The sequence below is a fragment of the Sparus aurata genome, chromosome 23, assembly GCF_900880675.1.
Source record: "Sparus aurata chromosome 23, fSpaAur1.1, whole genome shotgun sequence".
NCBI classification, from domain to species: Eukaryota; Metazoa; Chordata; class Actinopteri; order Spariformes; family Sparidae; genus Sparus; species Sparus aurata.
This window is the reverse complement of record NC_044209.1, coordinates 8,137,744-8,164,950: the sequence shown is the minus strand read 5'-3', so window position 1 is coordinate 8,164,950 and position 27,207 is coordinate 8,137,744. Positions and strand designations below refer to the sequence as shown.

Genomic DNA, 27,207 nt, shown 5'->3' with positions numbered 1-27,207 from the left:
CTGCTGTGATGTATCTTCGATAAACTGCAGAATTGTGGGTTAGGGGAGGTTACGAAACCCTGCGAGTGGATTCATGTGAGATGAGAGTGTGTGTGTTTGTGTTTGTTTGTGTGTGTGTGTGTGTGTGTGTGTGTGTGTGTGTGTGTGAGAGAGAGAGAGAGAGAGAGAGAGAGGGAATTCAGTTTTCATAGTGTGAAGTGGTGAGAAACAACCCCAGCATGATGATGGCTCTGGGCCTACAACTGACAGCGCAGCCCAGGTGCATCCTGGGATGTATGATAGATGGAGAGAGGGAAGGTGGAAGAAAGCAGACAGAGACGCAGCACAGGAGGAAGTTACAGAGGTTGTCAAAAAACGGAGGGGGGTAAGGAGGGAAGAAGGCGATCGAGAGGGAAGGAGGGAGAGAGGGGGATAATGGGGCGGGGGTGTAGAGAGACGAGTGTTGAGGGCAAGCCGGAGCAGGAGATTGAAATCAGCAGATATGACAGGAGTGGAAGAGATAGCAGTGGACAGACGGAGAAAGTGGAGGGGGAATAAATGGATTAATAGCAACCCTCATCTGGACCTTACTCCCCCGCCACTTCCCTCTGTCTTGTTTCCCTCCTGCTCAACCCGCTGGCACCTTTCCCCTCATCCCCTCTGCTTGGGGCAAGGGACAGGAAAAAAGATGTCTGACTACAGAAGCATCTTCGCCTCCCTGCCTCCCTAAACCACTTTACAGCCGCCTTGGGACACTCCGTGGTCCTCCTGAACCTCAGCGTCTTCACTGTCCCTACACTCACTCCCAACCCATTGACGTTTTTCCTCCATCTAGACTGAGGAGATTCTCTTTCAGACAGTTGCTTTGTTGAATCAAGTTGTGTTGATCATTCTTTGACCCTCCCTCTTCTCTTTGGGGATGGCTTTTTTTGTGACTTGGTTAAATCTGTACATGTCTGTCCTGCATTAGCACTCTGGGGCCTTTATTCTTGTTTGAAAAGAGAGATTCTTAGCTCTTTGCTTTGGTCACTGTGGTCTGGTATGGCTGTGGATGAACTGGACTGAGCAAGATGTAATTTCAAACAGCCAGATTTAGTTTTTAGTTCTTTACATCATTGAGACAGTGCCACACATCTTTTCTTCATATGTTGCTTAATTTAATCGTCTGTCTAAGTGTCTTCTTAATGGTTGACCAAACTCCTTGTATACCAATCTTGTGACTCTGCTGCCATTGTGGCAAAACCCCCAGTCACTTATTTTGGGCAAACAGGACCAGGCCTATATCTTAAGAATGAGGAGGGAGCCCTGACTCCACTTCCACTGCATGTATAGAATCACCAGTCAAATCTCAACTGTGCGCTTGCAACAGGATGACTGGCTGATGTGTGCTGCAGTTCGGGTGTGATAAAGCAGATGATTAGACTAGAATATAAGTAAGTCATTAGGTAAGTTGAATTTCATCTTACCTAATGAAATTCTCCTTAGTTTTGGAAGTAGCACTGGTTTACCTCTGTTGGAGGTAGGGTTAGAGTGCATTCCACATAACTGCAGTGTCCACACTCTGACTGTGTTTCATGTACTGTCCTCTAGCTCCCCACATTTCTTTTGGCAAAATACCCCCCTTCCAAAAAAAACTTTGGTAGGAGGTAAGCTAGTAAGCCAGGCATGCTAACATTTGCAGCTCAAGTTACAACAGATAAACAGGCAGTTTAATCCATTATTTACAACTTTACCTTTGTTTTTTAAAAAGGCTATCTCTCTATGGCCACCATATCCATTGTGTTTCCTAATATTCTTTAATATCTTACAAAATGCACTCATTCAGCGGTGACACTTACTTTTCAAATGATTTAATACTTAAACCAGATATTCATTTCCAGAAACAATTGCACAGATATAAACCATGTAAACCATATATATATTTTTGTAGACTCACCTTTCCTTCCAGCCACCCTGTTTAGTCTCCTTAGCCTAACTCCAGCAGACATACACACACACACACACACACACACACACACACACACACACACACACACACACACACACACACACACACACACACACACAGAAAGAACTATTACCATTCTACAAGGACCAGGGGACAAACAAGAGCAGCAGCAGGAAAAGCATCAGACTGCAGAGGCCCCTTGGTGGGTCGTCTGCTAAACTTAGAGCAGAAATGGGCCAGAGAGAAACGATCTGTGCATTTGTGTGTGTGTATGTGTGTGCGTGTGTGTGCTTGCGCCTGTGTCTGAGTGTTAAGTGGTATTAACTTCCATTCAGACACTATCTGATTATGTCAAGATGTCAAAACAAAACGCCCTCTCTCCAGCAGTGTGTCTCTCACCCAGTTTAATTTGTTCCTTCCATTTACTTTTTGGGTTTTTTTTTTTCCTTTCCTCCTGAAGGTGCGGTTGGCTGTGCCAGCATGGCCACATTGCAATCAAAATCATGTAGAAGCACAATTTAGTTGGATATTTTAATGAAGACCTGCGTTTTTTTTTTTTTTTTTACATTCTTTTTAACTAAGGTTCAAAAAGTGCTTAAAATAAGGTCACTGTTAATTAGATGATGGTCTGACAAATGTGCAGGCTAATTAAGCTTGTATGTGTTTGATTAAAGATAAGTAGGCTTCCATGATAAGAAATGTGTTGATGAGGCACGAGAAGAGCGAAGTAGAGGGAAAAAGAGATACGCCAAGTGAGGGAAGGTTTAATTGAGGTAGAGATGATAAGTGTGTGTGTGTGTGTGTGTGTGTGTGTGTGTGTGCGTGCGTGCGTGCGTGCGTGCGTGTGTGTGTGTGTGTGTGTGTGAGGCGACAGAGAGCGAACAAGGGACAGAGAGAGATGGAGGGGGAGCGGAGAGGAGGGCTTGTCATCAATACGTAATTCCAGCACGCGGTGGCAGCTTGTGCTCACAGGCTTTATCAGAATTGAAGGCGCTTTATGTGTGTGTACCCCTGCATCCATCTCTACTAAGTGTGTGTGTTTCTGTGTGTGCATATGTGTGTGTGTTTCTGTGTGTGCATATGTGTGTGTGTGTGTGTGCGTGTTTGTGTTTATGTATGTGTGTATGAATGCCTGTGGCTGTGGTGAGTTTATATCTCCAGCCCACTGTCTTTTAAATTCACTACATTCAAGTGAAGGCCAGCTGTTCCCTCTTTCCTCCTGCCTCCCACTTCAGCTTTCTTTTTTCTTATCCCTCCATCCTCTTTCTCTCCGTCTTGCTCTCCCACTCTCTCTCTCTCTCTCTCTGGCTGGCTTCTCTTCCCATCAGGCAGTGCAGCAGTCAATAGCACCCCCCTCACCCTGCACTCCCCCCCTCGCTCAAGTTCAAAGGAGCCTTTATAGGAAGGATAGAAATATGCATTGCCAAAAAACCTCCCAGCAACAGACACCATCATCTCACTCTGGCTTGCTCTACCTTTTCCATCTCTGTCTTTGTCTCTCGACACTGTTTCTTTCTGTCTTTGCCTCCTCGATACTCCCTCACCAAGAAAAAAATACCTATATGGTGTATAGTGCACTTAATGTTTATTAAAAGTGCCTTAAAATCAATATTGTTGCTAAGGGAATGACAACCCAGTATTTCTTTCAGGGCTAATTAGGATGTAAGCTCCTGTTCCACATTCTCCGACATTATCTATGGTCCTTCTTGTATTTTATATCAGTAGTTCATGTAAGGCATAAAAGGCAGGGCTGCAACTATTGATTATTTTTATTAACAATTAATTTGGGTATCAATTTTAAGATTCATTGATTAATGGTTTGGTCTATAAAATGTCTGAAAATAGTGGAAAATGTCCATCCCCGTTTCTCCGATTCCAAGATTATGGGCTCTATCTTGCACTAAGCGCAATTGACTTTGTACACTGGCGCTTGTGTAATTCCTGTTTTGCATTCGGCGCACATTGGAATTTTCCCTCCACAGACGCACGTCCTTAAATTAGGGAATGACTTTGCGCTCCCGGGGGCGGTTCAGCGAAAAGAGGAGGCGTGTTCCGGCGCAAACGTTCACTGGTGGTATTTTGCCGTGGACGGAGATGGAGTTGGGGGGAGGAGGAGGAAGGAGGAAGGGGCACAACAGGAGCAGGTGGTGCGTTTGGAGACTTGAGGCGATGCGCCTGAGAGGCTGCAGCAACATCGCCACCCGGTCAAGAGGGGCATTAATACCTTGCCGCATCCCGGACAGTGCGGTCCGGTCTGACAATGCTGCCAATGCTATGGTGGGTCTGGATCCTCTGCACCTTGGTGTTTGCGCTGCTCCGTCATCAGCTGGCCGTTGCGCACTGCTCGGCCCGTGCGCACTGCTCCCGAGGCCCGGTGCGATGTCCTGGGGATGCCAGCCTTAGAAACAATTGTGGCAATTTCCTCCCACACCCGTTTAACCAAAGCTAATTTGGATGGATTTCTCCCATCCCCATACAAGGCCACTTCTCGGTCTTTTACAGCCCTGACGAGAACGTCGGTCTCCTCGGGTGTGAACCGCTCCTGGCGTGCGCCTGGCAAATTTGCCATTATAATAGCAATCCGCCATGGAACAAGCGCGCCTGCTTTTAAAGGGAATGTGAGATGACGCTCCGATTGGTTTATTGCACGTTACGCCCAAACCACACCTATGACTAATGTAGCTACTTCAGACCAACCCATTTTAGATTTGCGTCGGGCTCAAGAGTCATTTATCCCGCCGGCATAATAGCAACAGCGCCTGAGATCCGCCCACAAAGCTACTTGCGTTTTGCGTTTGATACTTGCGTTTCAGATCGTTAAGATAGAGCCCTAAGTCTTTAAATGTCTTGTCTACAACCCATAGACATTCAGTTTAGGAAGTCTTAATATTTCAGAGGTTGAAAACAGAATCTTCTTTTTGTTTTGCATGGAAAATTACTTTAACAATTCATCTTTTATAAACGCTTATCAAAACAGCTCTGTGATGGTCAACCAATCAATTAGTCGACTCATGATCAAGCTCTATCTCCATAATCTATTCAGATCCAAACAGTCATTAAAATAACCCATTTTAAATAAGTTAGGTATGCCTCTTTCTCTTTGAATATTATCCTAGATGTTTTGAGCAGAGGTCTTCACAGGTCCATAAAGTTGTACCCAATCCAAAACAGGGGAGAAACCTTCCTGAACCTGATGTGCATCAATTAGAATGTGAACGATAGAGATAAACTGTCTAATCAGTTCATACCCAGGTTGTGTCCAGGCCTAACTAACCCTAACGATCGCAATAATGTTGAGTGGGCAAATGAATAGCCATTTTCCAGAGAATTGGTTTGTCAGAAGGAGGTGCTTTTACCTGTATTGATCTGTTATCACATACTTATCCTGGTCCGGAGCACGTTAGGTGTTCAGCATAAGTTACCATGGTGATGTACTCTGATTAAAGTAAACCGCTGTTCTGAAAACCCAATTTTAACCCAATTTTAGTGTTACCTCGCTCACAACAAACCCTGCTTTGTAGCACAGGCCTCTAAAGATGTTTAGATCCAAAATTCATTTAAAACCTTAGAGAGAGAGAACCAACGGCAACAGCAGCAGGATGTGTCATCAATTATCGAGCAGCTGTGGGATCGACATGAGCAGCTATATAATAACATCTATTGAGAAGACACAGAAACACATTCCAAAGATAATTCATTTATATGCTTCATAGACTGATGAAGAAAAAAATAACTGAAGGTATTATTGTAAACATAACATAGGTAACTGGGCAATAGAATGATCATTTTCAAGCCTAGTTAATATCTGTGAGTCATATTCCAAAAATAAGTTGCTTCGCTTTACCAGTAAGCTGAGCACCAGCTGACATGAGCTGCGTGTATCTGACAGTAATGTATTTTCTGGATTTATTGTATATACTGGGTCTGCCAGCTGTCAGTCATATTGGACACGGAGGAACATACAGCTAGAACCATGGCGCAGTTTGTTATATTATGATGTTTCCTGTGGTTACATTTAAAGGCAGCGTGTACACAACGCAGCGCATACAAGTGCAAATGTGTGAAATGCACAGTGTGTTTCCATGTTCCACTTTATGTGATCGCTTTACAACACACTTAGCAGTTTAGCAGTGTGCCTCGTGTTTTATCGTGTCGTTGTGTGTGCGAGTGTGGAGCCTGTGTGAGTGCTTGTGTGTCCCCGCAGCAGCGCTCCGGTATTAGTCTGCGATTGCATCGTTGATTTGTCATTTTGTGTCGCTTGTTTTTGAGTGCACCTCGCTGTTTGAGGGTGGGTTTTGAATGCGGCGGTGTGTTTTTGTGTGTGAGGATGTCAGTGTCTGTGTCCAGAGCCATTCAAATTTGTGTGTGTTCGTAGGTGTGTGTGTTTGTGTGTGTGCATATTCCAAAGCGAGATTGGAAGTGGGTCTATTTCTTTTGCGGTCACTGATGTGCCCCTGTGTGTGTAATTGAAATACCTGAGTTATTGACTCTCTCTCCCCTCCAAGTCAAATAACTGCTCCAGGAGTGTTTGAGTGCACTCATTTGGAGGCTCTGGGGCAGAGCAGGCAACTCTGGCAGACCAAGGCCTGTCAAGCATGGACTACACACAAACACACACACACAGAAACACACACATATATAGAGAGCCCTACTGAGGCCAAACAAATATGGACATGCAGGCACACAAAGGCAAAATTAGAGGCACAAACACGCACATATGCACGGACAGGGACATACAAAAAACTCACAGGCAGATGCTGATATGTCTCTATCCCCACACACACCTCCTGTTGAGGAGGGCACACATGTGTACAGTCTCTCTCTTCCTTTCTCTGACAGCAGCAGTCCTCCGTGGCTGAACAACCCAGGCTTAGCCTCCTCCTGCCTAAATGGCTGGCTGACTGGCTGACACACACGCACGGCTACACACACACACATTCGCCTCCTTTTCCCTGTTCCTTCACTGACTCCTGGCTTCCTGCCCCTTCACTGCTCACTCGCTCCGCGCAGGATCACAGCCGTCTGCCAGGCTGCCCTCTTCCTCTCCATTCATCCTATTGTCACCACATTGTCCTCTCCCCCTGTCCCTCCGGAGGCTTCAAATCTCGGCTACATCCTCGCTGCTTTTTGTACATCTCTATCTTTTCGTTCTCCCTTGCTTAATTCCTTTTCTCTCACTTTAGTTTCCCTCTGTTCTCCCCTTTCCTCTTATCTGCTCCCTCCTCTCCGGTTTTATCTGCTCTCTTTCTATCTCTGGCCGCATCTCTCCATCTCTCTCTCCTGTCTCCGGCCGGCCATTCATCCCTCTGCATTGTGTGGTGTAGTGTATTGTTGTCTGTGTACAGTAGCCAGCGCTGACGTCAGCTGTGGATCCACAGAGAAGACAGTGACCGGCTCAGAAGCGTATTCAAAGCCTTGCTGGCTGGCTTCCCTGCGTCTGGCCGACTGACTCGCTGGCCTCGCTACCCCCTCTGGGAATTTTAATACTCACTAATCGATCACCTTGTGCCAACAGAGGTGATAATGTGGCCAGACCCTAATTATTGTTGCTGTAAATGAAGCGCTGTTTTGCAGCACTTCATTTTATTCAAGGTTTCTTAACATTCAACCCACACCCTCAAGTGATTTTTTTTTTTATCACCGTATCTCTCACCCTGCCTCTTTTCTTTGCTTCTGCGTCTGTCTTGCTCCTCTTATAGCGTGTATTTTTCTCAAAGGCTAATGAAAATTCTGCAGACCCCTGGCATCTGAATGAGTGCGTTGGACAGTACATTAATACTGCTCTTAAGAAGAGAGCGAAGCGATAGAGAGAGGAAGCCAGAGGAAATGGTGTGGAGGGGGGGATATGGTGGCTGGGGTGCCGTGTAGAGGATAAAGGGGGGAGCGAGAGTGCGCAAATCTGGAAATTCAATTATAACTGTGCCCTGGCAGTAATTCCACTGGTATAAATGGGATGGCGGAGCGAGAGGAGAGATTGATAGAGATGGATGAAGGACGAGAGAGAAAGAGGCAGAGAAGAGATGGAAAGTTGAGGAACAAATGGATCCAAGTTGGCCGAGAAAACAAGAGTTCGACATCAGCATGTGTGCATCATTATTTCATGATTTTCAAAACAAAGCACCGAATGCACGTTGTTTTCATTTCACACGGCAGGAGACGATAATGACATGTTTCAGCCTCTCGGATGCAGCACATTACACTCATTATTTGAAAGCGCTTTCGGCAAGTGTTTCGCGCGCGCATTGTACCTCTCGACATGCCACCTCAATGGTAAAGCCCTGATCTCATTAATGCAGAAACAAGGTAACGGATCAACCCATGTGCATCCCCTGGGAGGGGCAGGTTAGCCTTTGATGTTGAGTGAAGCTCACAGAGAGTCCTAAGAAGCCGGGGAGATTTCAGCACCCTGGCTGCCTGTCCTGTCTGCCAGCTACCATACTCACATGGAGTCCACAATGAAAGACAAAGCACATAACAAACTCATTCTCGTTCATATAATTTGCCCCATTCAAAGCACGAATATCTAGGAAATATGGCTGTTTTGAATAGCTTCAAAGCTTCATTCATGTGCTTTTAAATGCATATCTGTTCATTATGTTGAAACCTGTTATTTCTGCACAGTTCCAACTCATGTGATCCAAGCATTTCCAATTAATTCAGAGCGTTGTTAAGTGTAAAAGCCAGAACTTCATTAAAAGAGATGAATGATATCATTTCCAAAATTCACAACATGTTTTTATCTAATGAAATATTCTGCCTCAATCCATATTTAATTTTTCATTAAAAACAATTTAACTGGCCACAAAGCAGTTGTCTCCCCTGCATGTCACACACTACGAGAGGCTTCTGTATTAACAGGACGGTCTAGCAGCTGTTCAAAAATTACATTTATATAACTACAATAACAAATAATCTATTTCAGCTCTGATACTATTAAAATTGAGAATTTTGTTTGAGCATTTTTTATACAGTGTGCTGATGCCATGAAATATTGCAACATATAATACATTCAAAGATTAATATAAAAAACGCCTACAGAAGCTTTGAATGTTAAAAAAAAAAAAAAGAAAAAAAAAAAATCACATTTGGTTCAGTCATACCGAGAACATAAACACACTACTGTACATCTTACATTGTACATCACAGGAGCTTGGCTCACAGACCGGCTCAGCCACACACAATAACGAGCTCATGTTGCAGAACTGCAGAGTTCTGTCTAGACTCGCATTTCTCACCTCCTCCTCTTCTTCTGTCCAGCTCAATATTCCATTTCAACACTGGTGGCAGGCCTGGATATCACTCTGTGAGCGATGTTTATTGGTGTGTCTGTCTCTGACTGTACTGCTGTTTGGTTGCTGTGCATTCTGTATCACTCATATTTAGATCTAGCCTCTCCAAGGCGAGGGACTTGTGAGTGTATTATGTACCGTGTGACCGTGAGTAGGTGTGTGCCATTTCGAGTATATTTATCGTCTCATGTCTGGCACCTTGCAGGTTACATTGAAATTGCATTGTTCCAACACGGCTATAATAAAACAAATTGATGAAAATGATCGATGAGATTAAGGACAGCAGCTTTGAGTCCCCCAGAATTTGCTCCAGCCGCCCCCGTGTACAAACTCATTAAAGGAGTCATAAAGGCAACTAATGAAAATCATGACCGGTATCATTACAAGCCCACTGGTGTCCTCTCGCCTTTCTCCTCTGTGAGCAGGAGAATAAAGGCAGCTAGATTAATGTTCGCACCAATATTGTTACAAAACCGCTGCTGTGCTTTTAGTAGTATCTGTTCTCCTCTGTGTGTAAAGCCAACTAAATTAAAGTTCAGGCCAATATTGTTACATAACCATTTACACTGCTCCTCTGTGTGCCTCTGTCATTTTCCAGGATGACAACTCCATGTTCTTTCAGTTCGGCCCCTCCATCGAGCAGCAGGCTTCTGTCATACTAAACATCATGGAGGAATACGACTGGTACATCTTCTCCATCGTCACCACATACTACCCTGGTTACCAGGACTTTGTCACCAAGGTAACCGCACTCAGCTGTGACAACGTGCACAAATAATCAGGGCGTAAAGGCACGATGACACAGAACGGAAGATGAATGCCGCTTCCATCTCTGATTACTTTAATGTCACACTAGAAAAACTGCAGCCCTTTCCCAGTTAATTGACTGTATAAATAATGAACATGCAACATTTTAATATATAAAGCTGGTTAGAGCCAAGTTTGCTAAGCATTCAGTGATTGGTATGACCAACTCCTGGACCTTCAGTGGTTGATATCATCAACCGTTCTTTATGTGGAATCGATTCTGCAGTGGTGCCTTATGTAATATCATAGTCATACTGCAAAAATGTGTCAAATCCATAATAAAGTAATAGTCTCCTATGCAAATGTGTCGGTAAATGACAGAAAATATTGTTTAACCGCATGTGACAATTTGCTAATCTACCCAACCTATACCTAACACTTAATTTTACTTCATTAACTTAATTGATTTTTTTAAAGGTTAGATTTACTGGGGACCAGGTTTACTACTGGTCTTGTGTGTGTTACTACTTTACTTGTGTGTATAAAAGATATTAAGAAGAAGACAAAAAACAAAAGTCTTAAAATGTAAATGCTACTGTCTTCTGATCTGCCTCTTCTTCCTCTGCCCAATCCAGATCCGCAGTACCATCGAGAACAGCTTTGTGGGCTGGGAACTGGAGGAAGTTTTGCTACTCGACATGTCCGTAGATGACGGTGATTCAAAGATCCAAAACCAGCTGAAGAAGCTCCAGAGCCCCGTCATTCTCCTCTACTGTACAAAAGAAGAGGCCAACACCATCTTCGAGGTGGCCCACTCTGTCGGGATCACCGGCTACGGCTATACATGGATAGTGCCCTCGCTGGTAGCTGGCGATACAATCGTAGTGCCTGCAGAGTTCCCCACAGGTAGGAAATCTCAGATAGCATGTCATGAAGGTCCACTTGCATTTTTTTCTGTGACTGAGATGGAATCTGTGGTTGCAGTGCAGCATTTATGGCTAGCTTGAATCCCTTGTGGTGATGTTAGTCTGATGTAGCTTAAAACACTGCCGTACGAATGATCAAACGCTGAATCTAGGGCTGCAACTTATTATTTTCATTGTTGATTTCTCAGTTACTACTGCATTTAATACATACATATTTACTACATACCACTTAAATAATTTTCTTGACTAATCGGTTAGTTTGAGTCAGAAAATGGTGAAAAATCTCAATCAGTGTTTCCCAAAGCCCATGATGATGATTTTTTTTTTTTTATCCACATCTTGACTTTTTTCCCCTAAAAGCTTACTCAAACCAAAGAAACGCTTAAAATACTATATTTGTGAATAATTTGATCAATTAAGCGATTAATCATTGCAGACTTACCAAAGTGTCTATAAGGCTAAAACACAAAAATGTCATGATCTACTCATGAAAGACGAAGGCATGTATCTTTGTACAAGACGTGCCAATGTATTGAGCTACATGTAGCTTAAAGACAAGGTTGAAATTTCCCAGTTAAATCTTCCAACTTCCAACCTCAAAGCATTCTAGGTGCAAGATGCCAACAAGGAGGAAGGAAAAGGACATATGAGGTAACAGGCGTCATTATACATTTTATTTACAGCACTTTTATACTTGGAAATGAATCTAAACTTTTCATTCACTTGCCCAATTGCTGTGGTCTACAAAAACACTGTATGGCCTTCCCACGGCTGCTCCCATTGTTCTGTGACGTCAGACAACTGCTACCTTGTGTATTTTGGGTAGATGGATTGTGCTCCATGTGTACAGGTAGAAATTCTGTCTTTGATTGGCGTTCCATTATGCATTTTCTATTAAGACGTCAAAAATTGACGTTGAGTTACGAGTTTTCTGGAACGCAGCAAAGGTCTTGCACTTGACTTTGAGAACACCGAGCCTCTGAAATGTTACTTTCCAAATTTTATTTTCCTTTTTATTTTCTTGCAAGACAAGAAACTAACTGACCTTTCCTGATAAAAAGCATGGGAGCATTTCTCACCCCCGCCTGCCCCCCGCAACACCACTGGAGGTCATTCTAACCTTTGAAGGTCAAATGTGGAACCAAAGTGACATCTAAGTTGGGGTGCATTAACCACACGACCTGCTCACGCAATCTGCCAGGCACACCTGTCAAAGTGCCTCATGTAACTGGACTTGCGGTACTTGGGGGTGGACAGACGGTTTCAGAAAGGCCAGATCTCAGTGGGAATCAAACCTTTAACTGGTAGTGATGTCGCCACCGTGAGAACTAATGGAACTTTCCACGCCTTCAGTCTGTTTTACTCTTTGTAGGAGAGCAAACCTCAGAGCAGGCAGTATATATGAGCCTAGTAATTTGTTGGTGTTTGGCTTGTTGATTTACAGTGAACAGGAGATATTACACTGCTGCCTGTCCTCAGCAGTTTCTGGGAATTGGTTGCCAGACACAACCTGGGATGGTTGTGCCGTTCAAGCGCCGTAACTCAAACTTTTTACCTCTGCTCCCTTATTGGCATCTATGGATGATTTACTCTAAATGGGAGTTAGGGTTGTGTTTGCGGGGCCGTGTTTGTGCCAGTGAGTGTGTTCACTACCTTTTTCGTGTAATGTCTGCGTGCATTTGTCTGTGAAATGTGCGGTTGGTTCACGGTTTAATTTGCATGAGAAAATAATGGTTGAGTGTAATCAAATGGGTTGTGTGTTTGTGCTTTTGTGTGTACCTATTATGGCAAAAGGCCAGAATGATTACTTGTCGGCCAGATTGAACAAAACTCTGGTCGTGTGTGTGTGTGCATGTGTGTGTGTGTGTGTGTATCGGTCTGTCTGGTCCAAATTAGGGTTCCACTCTATAAAGTTTGATATATCACCGTATCAGTTATGTAAATCACACAACAACTTCGCTCTTGATTTATGTTACCACGGAGATAATCGTGACTTGCTCATGTACTGCCTGGATGATCACAAAGGGGAGTTGGCCGTGTGGCTGCGTTGATGGACACACACAAAGCTTTTTCAGTTCACACTGACTTATCATGGGATTAATCATATGCGACATCATGACAAATAGTGGGCTAAATGTCATCCACTCATTTAATGTGCAGTGAAGAAGAAAGGGAATATGGCTTTAGTCTAAACAACAAAATGACAGACATTAGATAGAGTAGATCATTTATGTCTTGTGTTCATTTAAGTACAATTGGTATCCTATGTATTCGTGGGATTATATTTATTGTGAAATATAGCAGCATACATAGAGATCACACAAGAGCACTGCTGCATCAGGATCTGTGCTTGTCAATTCTGTCGACTGGCAATAAGGTGAACATAATGGAGGGATGTTACTCAACAGCTTCAGCAGCGACAGTCTGTAAAACCTGCTCTGAGAGCAGCCTCACCTTCATAATGAACTGCAACAGCATCTGAAAGACTACTCATTTGGTGGCTTTTAGCTGAGTTTGTTTTTTATCATGAGAAAGGGTGTATTTAAACAAAATAGAACCAGTCACAGTGTTTGTTTAAAATAAGGCAAAAAAAAAAAAGATACCCTAGGTCACATAGCTTACATTCACTTTAATGTTCTTTTTTCATGATGTTACACGTGTATACGTCTGATTCGTCTGTTTGTAGTTTGCCTGTTGGACCACAAACAAAAGAACTCACAGCTTGAGTTTGCCCAAAAATAGCACTTAGTGAGAGCTGGATAGATTGAGCTTGGAAAGCAACACAGTACATTAGATAAGCACCACAGAAACATTGCACAGGTCGAGCCACTGTGTTTAGATGTATGTCTTCTAGGGCTGGACAAGATATTGATAAATTGTTCAACTTAATCTCTTTTGTCTCTGATGGGAAATTGGTTTTGCAGCAAAACATAAAAAGAGGGCATGTAAGGCATGGCATTAACCCTAACCCATGGAAATAATGGGGTGGAGTTGATATATAGTATTTGATTTTGGATATCGTTATATAATAATATGACAGAAGTGTTGTCTTCAATGCTTTACAGGAAGGTGATGCAATATTCTAAACTCGCCAGACTGTTTTACTCATTCTAATGCTTGCCTGTACCTACTTAGTCATTATATCCACATTGCCGATGTTTATTTATCAAAAATCTCATCGTGTTATCATTTTCTAAAAGTACATATTGTCATCCCTACAATATTGTCGCAATACTGAAAGCAAACATTTGGTGATATTTCATATTTCATTTTGTTGCTCTATCTTAGCATTTATGAAGTGTATCAAAATATAGCCTTAAAATATCGCAATGTCATTTTTTATTAAAGGAGAACGCCGGCCATTTTTAACCCATATCCCTGTTGATCGAGGTTACTGAGTGCTGTCATTAGGAAAAATAATGAGAACATTTGGCACAATATTTACTGAGTATCAGAACGGCAGCTAAAGCAAACCTATGGGGGCAGACATAACCGAAAGTGAAACTTAAGGATGTCTGCCCCCATAGGTTCGCTTAAGCTGCCGTCCTGATATCTGGTCAATATTGTTGCCAAAAATTCATGTTATTTTTCCTGCTGACAGCTTTGGTAACCTCAATCAACAGGGATATGAGTTAAACTAGGCCGACGTTCTCCTTTAAGGCCATATCGCCCAACCCTAACATCTTTTATTACCGCAGTTACAGCTGAAAATGACAACAGAAAATAAAAAGTTTGCCTATTTGACATATCTTCACGACAAGGAAATTCCATGATCAAGGGGAATCATTTCAACCATCGGAAGTCAGGTGACAACATTAAGGTCAACTATATGTAATACTAAGTATGTGATTTACCTGTTAAAGTGCCAATGTAATATATATTATGTAGGCAAAACAAAGTAAGTGTTCTGTGCGTACTTTTTATGTTAAAATCAAGGCATTCTAGTCATAACCATATTTTGTGTGAACTACATTATATGGGCAATGAGGCAGTGAGGATGTGTTGGAGTGACAAGCGTAGTGGATAGACTTTGATGACACTCTGATTCCAAAGGAAAATGAAGGAGGACATTTCATTTGCTTATTTCTCTGATATAAACATGTGCTATTTTGTTCTGATATTTTGTTTGCATCAGACTCTCTGCAATCCTTAAAAAGGATGCAGCTCCCCCTATTGGATGTACCTGTTGTGCCAATGTTGGTAACCTAAAATGAACACACATGTGTAGATCGAAGGGAGAAGGGCATCTTGCCCAAAACGTCCATGTGGCAAGATTAAATAGTTCAATGGGAGTGCTGGCCTTGATTTTTCTTTTTACATATCTTCATGACACAATTCATGTGCCAGTTGTCTACCCAGAAGTGACTGGCCGCAGGAACAGCGCCAAGGTTTGAAACAAACTACACATATTGGCCAAACTATTTAATGACAGTGCCACATGATTCACACTTGCCCAAAAACCCTTTCCCCCATAATCTTACATTGTGAAAGAAGCTGTTGTGAAATGCTGGATTCATTTTTTCGAACAGCACACACAACAGACTCACACAACAGACTCGTTTCACAATCAGAATTTGATCAATTTTCGGATCCAGTTTGGTCTGAAAACATTTGGAAAGTCTAGAAGAGCCACACCGTAACTTGTTTTATGTCCATGCTCTTCCGATGGAAGTCTAAACTGGCCTGAATTAACCAAGATGATTCCTGCTGTACAAGACACTTGCACGACATTTGTAGAGTTTAGGCATTCAGCTGTAGAACTCAATCATTCAACCAAGCCTTATTTTTGAGCTTCGACCGCAACACCATAAAACCATGTGAAGCTTGTAGCAGCAGTCAACCGTACTAACTTCTGAACAGCGTGAAACAGCGCCATGGCACAGCATGCGACTGATGGTGTGGTGGCATGTGCCCTGGCTGAATCCAACAGTTCAGGGTTCAGCAGAAGGTGTGCACTTGCTGCGGGCTGAATTTGCTTACAAGGCACACTTAATAATTTGCACCATGTGTGATGAAGAGCCTCAATTCTCATGGGTAATTCCACTGATGCCTTCCTTAAGTGGCGCTCTGGGGAACCATCTCTTCTTCCACCCTCCTCCATCCATGCCTTTCCTCCTTATTTCATGCTGTTGTTCCCCCACTTCTCTGACTTTCCTGTCTCACTATTTCTGCCTCCTCTGACTCTCTCCCCTCAGTTTTATCTTTGTGTCTCTGCTGCCGTCTGTTTTTTTTCTCCCTGCTCATTCCAACCCTTTTTCCCTCCTCGTCGCTCTCAGCTCTCTCTCTCACGCTCTCGCTCTCTTACTAACAGCTTCTCTGTCTATATTCTTCCTGATCAGAGTTACACACCACTGCTGCACAGACTGCGCAAACGTAACCACCCAATCTGACATCACTGACAATAATAAGCTGTTTCCAAAAATACTCACTGATACGGTGGTTCTGCTGTTACGTTCTCCAATCAATTTGGCTGCCTGTGGATACTCTCTGTCTGCAGTCTTTGTGATTTTCCCTGTATATGCATGTGTCTGTAACAGGGAGGCAGCTTTTGCCTCGAAACAGAGGCAGCAGCTAGTTTACAGGCCAGAAAAAAAGGCTTTACAGCTGCCTTATTGCTGGTAAGCTATAACATTGCCGGTTGACATGACTGTGTTGTGACACTTAAACATGTCCTAAGAGACGTTTGAACATATACGCAGCAGCTCCCAAGATGGAGAAAAGGATACATAATGCACATCCTCGTATGAAAGAATCTTACCATAAAATAATAAATGTGACGTGTGCAAAAAGGAACAAGCGATGGGAGTGAGTGAGTGTTGAAAAAGTGTCAACAGTGTGTGACATTAGATGTGTTCCTGGAGGGCCCGAGCTGTCAGTGCTGAGGCCCCCATGAGGACAGCAGGTTGCTAGGGCGCCTGTCTATTTCTGCCCACTGACATGGTAGTGGAGTGGCTGACATGTGGTCATACTCTGTCAGATAGACGCGGACCAACTGATGGACAGAGAGGGGGACAGATTGAAAGACAGACAGAGAAGACAGATAGCCAGATAAATTGACTCGAAGGCAGTCTTGTGCTTCACTGAGAGCTGTGTGACCTGAACCCGGAGGCGTCCAACGGGTCCCAAACAGAAAGATCCGTTATTGGCCATTTTCAGAAGTCATAAGGGCACTTGATGCTGCCACTTGAGCTAAGACCGGCATTTTGATCTGGAAGTTTCACATGTTGAATTTACCATTCACTAGATTCACCCCCCCAAGTTATTTTGCTACTACTCAAGCTTTAATGCTTAAGCACATCACATATGCAGCTCAGAGTGACGATAGTGGCAGATTTCCTGCTTGAAGTTGTTGAGTAAGCTTTAATCTCACACATACCTCTTTTCAACCAAATTATCTCTGCTTCTGGAGCCAGTTTCATTGAAGATGTATGCAACGTTGTCAACAGAGGGCGTTGCACAATGACCTGTAGGATTAGGTTCACACTTCAAGTTAATTTAATTTTTTGTTCCAGCTTGGAACCAACTTATGTGTTCAGAACCAATTTATTTTTGGTCAGAATACTCAGAGAATTTCAACTAAAGGGGCACAAACAACTGGTTCCATCAAAAAAAGACAGGAAGACATAGGCCTATGACCAAAGCAAAAAATGACAATAAACGATCCAGCTCTAGGCACTCAAGGTGGTTTGAAAAAGTAAAAGGCCTTTATTCATCAGGCTAGAAACATCAAAAATACACAAACTCGTGTTATGTGTTGTGGCCTGTGCCTTGTGCCTTCAGGGTTCCATGTTGGTGGAAATGCCCCCAGCAGCCTCCAGCCTTCATGGCTGATAGTCATGGATTATAACTAGCAGATTTATCAGCTGTACTGTAGCTAGCTAACGTAAGGAAATACTAATGCTAAGGATCAGAGTTGCTTTGGGTCTCTTTGGATGAAACCGTCAGCTAAATAAATGTCATGTAATGTATTGTAATGGTTCAAAGCATTCTATAGAAAAACATAGATATCTGGACACACCATGTTACATAAGTTTGGCTTGAAGCAAATAAAGAGCCCAACCGAGCTGTTCGAAACTCTGATATAAAGTAGTAGTAGTACCCTGTAACCATAAACCAGCATTATATAGCCAGCTAATGACCTGTTGGGTTACTAGTTAAGCTAGTAGGTTAGTTAGCCAGGCGTGCTAACATTTGCAACTTGATCGCCGTGCCTATTTACGGGGTACTCTCTTCACTCTTAACAGCTGCCTTGATGTAAACCTTATGGATGGCCCTGACTGTGCTACTGGATCTGCTAATTTGCCAAGGATGAATAAATATCCACGTTTCAAAATGGATCTAAAACAATTAGACCTCTTGAGAGCTGAGCTCAAGGGCAATCCCACCTGTTAGCTCCAACCTGATAAAATCCTGACAGCGGTGAACAAGAGAGCTAAATGATTGGTCATTAAAAAGAGATAAACTTTGCACGCCAGGCTTGGTGCTGGGCAGCGTGCACTGTGTGTCATCAATTAATGGTGACTATTTGTCATCAGTTAATCATATTATCAATAACGGCTGTTTAATATCAATGAAACTCATTATCAAAATTTCAGCTGTCTTTTAATTGATGCATAATAGCTGAAGTTTTTTAGTTGATTGACTATGCTCATAGCATTTTCTTAAGATTGATAATACTGCAAAGATTGATTAAGAAGCACATTGATAAATTAAGTCAGGTCCTTACAGGTGTACAGACTTTAGATAAACAAGTGAGTTTGTGTGAATCTAGACATTTGACATCCTCAGCCAGCCTTTCCTGGAAAGGAAGGTACAAAAACAAACTTGCATCTACTTGAAATTCTCTGTATATCGTTCAAATACTCACTACTCACTCCAGAGAGGGACAGTGTTGCCGAGGAAGGACAGGCATCATGGCAAACAGCTGAATGGGCTGATGGATGGTTGGAGGGGCACCGGGAGAGATGGCTGTGGAGACAGAGAGAGAGAGAGATGTACAAATGAATGTTCATAGACAGATTGTCAAAAGAGAAGAGGCAGACAGAAGGACAGATAAACAGACGTACAGACAGTGCAGAGGCCAACAAACAGAGACAGACAGTACTTTAGACAGACAGATGGACAAACACAGCAAGGTGATAGACGCTTAGTCAGGCAGGATGGGAGTGCTATTCATCTGCGCTCTGAGTCATCACGTAGTGTGTGCTCTGTCTCTTGGAGTGTGTTCAAAACATACACTCTGTATACCCTAACAGAGTTATCCCCGTCTCTACCCACTTTAGTTCTCTCCATCTGTCTCACTCCTTTGTCTCTGTGTCTTTTCACTTTTTCACATATAAACCATTCCACCTCTCTCATCTTCATCATCCTCCCCTTCTTACTTCTCTATCGTAAACTAACCCGTCTGTCCCCTTCTATCTCACCATCTTTTCTTTTTTCTCTCCGCACCTCCTCTGATCCTTCTCGCTTGTCTTCTTGCTCCGTCCTCGCAGGTCTGCTCTCGGTGTCCTATGACGAGTGGGACTACAACCTAGAGGCCCGCGTTCGCGATGGTGTGGCGATCATCACTATGGCAACCTCGGCCATGATGATGGACCGCGGACCTCACACCCTACTGAAGTCCGAGTGCCACGGAGCTCCCGACAAGAAGACCCCCATCTCAGGCAACCCCAATGAAGTGCTCAGGTAAGAGCAGATGGAAGCTCGATTGTATGCATTGTAACACAGTATTATTTACACATTGCATTGACTTTTTATTTAGTTGAAGTGTTTGGTTAAAGGAAGGTGAGACGGTTTGAGGAACAAGCTCCTTTGCTTTCTGGTGGAGAGTAAAATGAGAAGCTTGACACCTCTGTCATATCTGTCTTATAAGTATGAGGTTAAATCCAGCAGCTATTTAATTTAGTCAGTTCAAAGTTAACAAAATATGTCTAACTGCGCTCTATAACTGACTAATTAACATGTATTTTCTAGTTATGAAAGCCTGAGAAATTCACTATTTTCTGGGTTGTTATGGGCCAGATTTTAGGCAGCCAGCAAGTCTCCTAATAAATCTTAGTCTGTGAATTGTTCTTTTTACACTTTGTTTTTTTTTTACAGATTTATACAAAGGAGAAATTACAAGTTCATTAGAGAGCTTTATAATTGCTGCATATTCCTTGCATATGCTGAGCACTTGAACACAAATTCCTGTCAAAAACCTCATGATCACAAGACAATTTCAAAATATATGAGTCTTAGAGCACTGCGTGAATGCAGTGACTTGTGCAGTGAATTTTGGGATACTGAGGGCAAGGAGAGCCCACTTCTGTTCTTCAAATTCAAGAGAATGAGTTCATGAAAAATCTCTGCTATGAATGTGAAAAATACGAATGTCAATACTTTATGGCATCTTCATTCTGAAAAAAGCAGACTTTAAGCAGCCAACCCCAGAATTGTGAAGAAGCTTATGTACAGTTTACCTGTTGAATATTTGTTGACATTTAGTTGTCCAATGTATGGCATTCACAAACTGATGTAAAAATATCAAGTTAGCTATAACATCTTGGTATATTTAGTATTATAGAAATGTTACCTCTACTTCTGACTGCATTTAAAATCTAATCTTCCTGTTGAATATTTACATGTGTACATGCTCTCCCTCTGTTGGAATTATTACAGTACCTTTTAACTATGAGAATAATCTGAGTGCAGTTCAGGCTTAAAGTTCATTTTCCTGCGTTGTGTGCAGTAAAAGAAGCTCACCATTTGCTCAAAAGCGATCCTGCACATACAGTATCCCATAAAATCTAGCTCTGTCGTACAATATGTAACAAAGTGTAAAGGCCAAACATCTCAGCAGTGGTCTCATTTGTTTACAGTCACTTATTTACAATTACTCTAATGTCTCCAAATTAATGTGGCAACGATTTATGGGTGCTAAAATGCTCCACGCAGCAGTTATAAAAGGTGCACAGGTCCAGGTGGTGAGACATCAACACGAGCACCCGGGCTTAGATCAGCACATCCATGGATGCAGCAGATGCCCGCACACACACAAACAGACACATGCACCTTCATCCCCTGCATACTGTGATCGTCCTCTCCCCATGTAATAATACCCTACACACACAAGCCCCCCCCCTTCACACGCCCCTTCCTTAGAAAAAACAACCCCACCCCCTCAGCTGTCCGTCTCAGCAGCAGGCCTTTTGAACTGGTTGTGAAGCGCAGCGTTCGGCGGCGCTTTGCTCTGCGCGCTGCCTAATTGGTCCCAATGGCGTTTGAGTCGACGAACACTAGCCCCTGTCGTGCTGTGCTCCAGAGCTCAGCGCAGTATTATATTATATTCAGGGGCAGTTTCACCCCTTTGCCATTCTGTGTGTCTGCTGCAGCTGTGTGTGTGTTTTTATGGTGCTAAAGAGACGCACAAGGCCAGTGTGTGTGTGTCTGTGTAGGTGTGTGTGTGTGTTTGTGTGTGTATTAGGGATGTTGGACATGAGATTTTATCGCCATTCAGGATTACAATGCTCAGGATAAGTTAATCAGTGGGAGTTTCAATTATTGGGCTGGTTGTGACTCTAATTATCGTAAATATCTTTCCATGAGAGACCTGGAAAAGCTCAATAGCATAGTCTTAAACTGGTTTCCTGATTTATTTGGAATTGCCACAGAGGGGAGTGTGCACCTTTTCTGTCATTACAAAAAACTACTACTGCTACTACTAACTTAATATACCAACTAAAGAACGACAGAGAGATGAGGTGTCCACAATCAGTTTATCCTTTATTTTACTCAGGGGGAACATGTGACTCCCTTATTCAGGGTTTGTTTTTAGTTTTTTACCAAAATCATGTGGATTAACAAAAGCTGCTTGTCGTATCAAGTGGCAAACTTTGATATTTGAGGGGCAAGGACAGAAAAATTGTAGTATTGCATACCAGCTTAATGCGGGCAAGGTGTTAATCTTCACCGGCTTCACGACTTGATTTGAATTTGATTTATCTGTCAACGATTCAAATGCGAAACGATTCTCGAAGAATCCTGATGCATCTCAGTGTATGGCATCGTCAATGATCTATGTGATCTATACCATTTAAATTCCCCTTTTATTCATAAAGTAATTTACCATATGGGTGTCCAAGAGGACAGTTACATGGCAGGTCCCCCTGGGAGTCCACCATTAGTCCTATCTGTGGTGTTACATTTGTTTCTTCAAATAATCTAAGGATGTTTTCACACCTATAATTGGTTTGCTCTGGTCCGAATCAGGGACCAATTTGTTACAATGTTGCATATTGCCTCGAGTTTGGTTTGTGTTCGCATGGCAGCATTTACAAGTGGACCAAAATGTGTGATGCGCGAGGAAACTGCTCTCTAATTGGTCCGAATTTCGAAAACGACGCAGCAATTCAGCTGAATTTGGCACTGAGCAGACAGGAAGCAAGCACTGAAACAAGAACAGTATCACATCTGGTTACTTTTCAAAATAAAACACTCAAAAAAGAGACAAACACAAGCTCTTCTACTAATCATTTGGTCAGGAACCCTTGCTGTTGTTGTTTTTATAACTGCTGTTGCGAGTGATCGTATGATTATCGCGGGAACTCCTCGGCCCGGCGACGTCAGCTGTCTACCGTATTGCCCAGTGGCGGACTCAAAATGCAAACTGGTGGGGATTGCCGGATGGCGGACGGCGGAGCAAAACCAGATCGGGGCGTAACGCAGCGGACACGTATCCAGTAGAAATTTAGGGTTAAGCACTGATGCTTCCTGCAGTTGGGTCGGATCGAGGTTGGATCATGTTCTCACCACAAACGAACCGTACCAGAGACCACCTCTTCAACAAGGTCCCGGTCTGGTTGTTTTGGTCCGCACTCAAGTGCGATTGATGTGTTCACACCTTCCCAAACGAACTGTACCGAGGGGTAAACGCTCCAGGGTTCGATTCAACCAAAGTAAACACGGCAGGTGTGAAAATGCCCTAAGGTTAAAGTGATTGCAGTAAGTTGTTGTGCTATTTGAAGAGTTTGAGAGTTTTAGAGCACATCTTTATGATTATGATGATAGTCGTGACATGACATTCTCAGATCATTCCATGCCTAGTGTGTAAAGGTGTTGTAAAGGAGTCTTTTTTCAACAATTTCACTGTTGATTGCAGTCACATTCATCCGGAAATGTGAGTTTTCACCAAGACACATTTCACTCAGGGGGCTACTGGAGCTCACCTTTTTGGATTGCACCATGAACAAGGGATGATTTTTTCCGCTCATGCTCCCAGCTTAACTACATCCTGCACTAAGGCACGAAAGCTTTGTTGTCCGTTCCAGCAAGCTCTTTAGATGTCATTTCAACCCCCGTGTGCTTGTTCATTCCTTTCTGTGGCTTTGCATTTGTTTCACCACTGCTTACTGCTTTGAGATAACAGAGGAGTTTGTGGCAGCTGCTGTTGCCCCAGAATGCAATTCCCCTGTTCTGTTGTGCTGTGCCTCGCTGTGGTCTGCCGTGCAGCGCTCTGTTCTTCTCAACTCTGCTGTGGTCTTTTTCCTGTGCTGCTCTCTACTCTGCTCAGCTCCCTCTTAACTCCGTCATGTTCTCCTCTGTCCTCTTTTGCCCTGTAGTCTTCTCTTTTGTTCTGCCCTGGTCTGCTTTTATACATCTGCTCGCCTCTGCTCTGCTTTGTTCCACTTTATTCTCTTCTGTCTACTGCTTGGTTTTCTGAACACACCCTCTCCTCTCCTCTCCTCTCCTCTCCTCTCCTCTCCTTTCCTCTCCTCAGCCATCGTCTGCGCTCCAGACCTGCAGTTTTATAATCAACTTAGCTGTGTTGTTGATTGGATCAGTTACGAGCACTGCTAAGATCCTTCGCCCCTCGCTGCCTTAACTAAATTTGTTTGGTGATAACCTTTGTCTTCAAGTGTTCAATCAAGAGATTAGCATTTGGCCTACAATCTATATACTAGAAAACTGAATGAATGGCTGGCTTGCTGGCTGCTTGCTTTTGCTGGATGGATGCCCTGCTGCCTGGTTGGTTCACTATTAAGTGAATCACTGGCTGAATAGATGAAAGATGGGTGGAAAGGGAAGCAACTCAATCAAAAGGCTCTTTTGGAAGGCAGGAGATCTTTTTATTCAGTGACACTCTCCATTGAATTCATTTGTACATTTTCATACAGACCGTTACAGCAAAATCGTTCATAAATCAGGTAGAGTCACAATAAATTCTTAGCGGTCCAGAATGGCGTGTAAATCTCCAATCGTTAAAGCTCAGTTTCTGCTGTGAGATTAGTTCATGAAAATCAATTCAGCTGGGCAACTTGAGTCAGACTAATCTACAAACTATGGGGATCGGTTAAGCAGTTCCCAACCTTTTTTTTGTAAGACATCCCCTCACAGCACAGGACGATGAACTCAAGTACCAGCACACGCAATTATGTTCCAAAGGTGTTCAGTCATATTAATTTTGGGCAGGATTTAATGTTTTTTTTTTTTTTACTATTAATAATATAAAAGAGGAATTATTTATTTACTTGGTTTTGGTCAAGTTTGCATTTGTACCTACCAAATGGAGTAACAACAGCTTTATGATACAACAATGTAACAATTACTTCTGTCTTCATCTGATGTGACTCGTAGACATAGATAATGTTCTTAGATGAGGTAATGTTTTAAATTTATATTCACGTCGTGTTTAGTCACGTTGGCTGACTTTCTTCCCCGCTTTCTCGCGTGTTGCCTGAGGTTTCCCCTGGGAGTTGTAGCGACAGGTGACCAAATGAAACCGACTTTTACCTTGAGTAAAATTCCGAATTTCTCTGGCTTTGAAGGTTGTTGGAAACATTTGAGATAATGTAAGTACACAACTAAACAAAGCTGTTTTTTTATTTGTATTTTAATGCAGAAATGTTACATATCCTATCTTTAAGTGACCTGTTTCAGCAGTCACTTTTAACTAACTTTTTCATGTCCTCTGCTCGCTTGGGTTCGAGTTAGGGTGACTCGATTTCACTAGAACACCTTTATAAATTGTTATAGCTGTGTATGCATTGAATCAAATCACAAATTCAATTCAGTCTTTTCAAATTAGCGGAGATACTCTGCAATCTCTTCAGCCTACCCCCTGGGCAACAGCAGAAGTGCCCCCTGAGGTACAAGTAGCCCTGATTGGGAATTGCAAGATGACGTGACTTTCCACCTCTCAAACTCATCAAGAATTACTATTATTATTATTATTATAACTGCGCTTCACTCTATTTCTCTCTTCAGATTTACTGTGACACAGATTTTTGTCAGGTAAATTCAGGGTTTTTTTTTTTTCAAGAACAGCCACCATGTTTGCAGACTTGAAGTTTAAATTTAGAGACCCAAATCTGCTGCAGTGGTAGTGATGGATCGACGACAACACCTTTTCAGTCATCCAATTTACCGCCTGATGAGACGCTGCATTTTAAGCAAACACAAGCAAGCAAACACATACATGCCAAACTACTCTGAACAAGGCAACATTTGTGGGACATCTTTGAGACTCTCCAGCTGTGCAACCCAGTCGGATACTTAATTCTGGTAGGGACTGTGACTATTTGTGGCGATCACACAGCACTTTGTAGTTTCGATCACACATCCCATGGTCTTGAGGCTTGCAGATAACAAACGGGTTAGCAAGGAATGCATGAAAGTATGTAAATTGCATCTCGTTTACATTTTGGTCCAATGTTGAGTGATGGAGAATTGCCGTATGGTCACAGGCATCTGCTTTGACTTTATAAGCCATACATTATGCCGATCCCTCCCCGCTTAGCATTTCCTTGTCCAGCCCTCAGAGCTCCACAGAATACCACAAGAGAAGGACACGTCACTTGGCTAAGTAAATTAAGTCCACTGTAGCCAGCGCTGTGACATTACAGCTAATGCTACAGTAGGAGCCTGACAAATGAAGATAGCAGAAAGAGGAAGAAGAGAGCAGAGCACAGAGAGCAGAAAGACACAGTGAGGGGGAGATAGCAGGAGAGAGAGAGAGAGAAAGAGAGAGAGAGAGAGAGAGAGAGAGAGAGAGAGAGAGAAAGAGAAAAAGAGGGGCTGCTGAGCAATACACAACAGTGTGAGCATCATGAGTTTGACAACAGTGGCCCTGACCTTGCCAGGCGTGGACAGGTTCCAAATGAGCTCGGAGTTGGAAAGGTGTCAAGTGCTTTTAAGCTCTGTGGACATTTTTGAACTTATGTGGCCTCAGTGAGGCTCTCAATAGAGTCTATGTGTGTTTGCGTGTGTGTGTGTTTGTGTGTGTTTGTGTGTGTGTGTGTGTTTGTGTTTGTGCTTGTGCCCTCTATTGTACATGCAGTACACTCTGAAGCAGCATTTCGATCCTATTGAGTTGAGGGATGAGTGTGAGCCAGCTCAGTGGACAGTGTGTCCACCTGTGTGTGTGTGTGTGTGTTTAGCTGTTTCAGGGCGAGTCTATGAAGGCCAGTGGAGTGTGTGTTTATGGGGCAGGCTAGTGGGAGGCGTCAAGAAGGTACCTGTTTGTGACTGGGCCTGATTGGAACTAGGTCAGGAGGCTCCTGCTGGCTTTCTCCTTCTCCTTCTCTCTCCCTTCACTTTGTTTTTATTGCCGTCCCTTCCGCCTCCTAAATCTTTTCATCTGTTTCCGTCACTAAATCTCCTTTTCCCTGCCAGGTTTATTCAGTTCTCTATTTTTCTGTAGTTTTATTTTATCTCTCATCATCGCCTCTTCCTCTGCTTTTATTACATTTTATTCTCACTCAACTGCTTCCTCCGTCCTCCCAGTTCCTTTTTCTGTATGCTATTGTAAGTTCTGTTTCTCATTAGGTATGTTTGTCTTTTAAAGCTTTTGAAGTTATATTCAGAAATGCTCAGAAATTACAAAAACATTCCAAGAAGAATATTGCCTTAAGTGTAGGACTGGACAATGTGTTCATATTATATCATTTTTTGGGATATGAGACTATATACTGTCTTAGAGGTTAGAGTTTAGCACATTGTAGCCTATAGTATTCTTAATATAAGATTTCAAAAGGAGGCATGGGTAAACTGTATGGGACATAGTCCAGCAGCTGTTGGGGGAAGTGAGGCAGTGTTTTTGTTTAATAGAAGAACCAAGGAAATGCGTGTGCTGCTCGGTGTACAGTAGTTTTGTGTATTGGGTTCATTGCCACAGAAGAGAAATAGAAAGTCCTTGTACATGCAGCGTTTCTACCAAGTCTTCCAGCATTTTTTCACGGCGGAGTTGGTCCAGTCTGTGAAAAGGTTGTTGCCAAGTACGACACATGCTGATGATAGCCAGGGGTCTCCCAATTATGGTTCAGAGCCGCAGATTTGGAAA

General features: G+C 42.9%; 1 protein-coding gene across 4 annotated transcripts in view; it reads left to right on the top strand.

Annotated features, from left to right (window-relative positions):
- The window catches only part of grin2ba (glutamate receptor, ionotropic, N-methyl D-aspartate 2B, genome duplicate a), a 138,959-nt gene that overhangs the window by 63,787 nt on the left and 47,965 nt on the right, over positions 1–27,207 (top strand). For all 4 annotated transcript variants that reach the window (XM_030407175.1, XM_030407173.1, XM_030407174.1 and 1 more), the window contains 3 exons: positions 9,815–9,958; positions 10,599–10,869; positions 19,382–19,574. In XM_030407175.1, the coding sequence (XP_030263035.1) occupies positions 9,815–9,958; positions 10,599–10,869; positions 19,382–19,574 (608 nt within the window). The remainder of the gene's footprint in view (positions 1–9,814; positions 9,959–10,598; positions 10,870–19,381; positions 19,575–27,207) is intronic.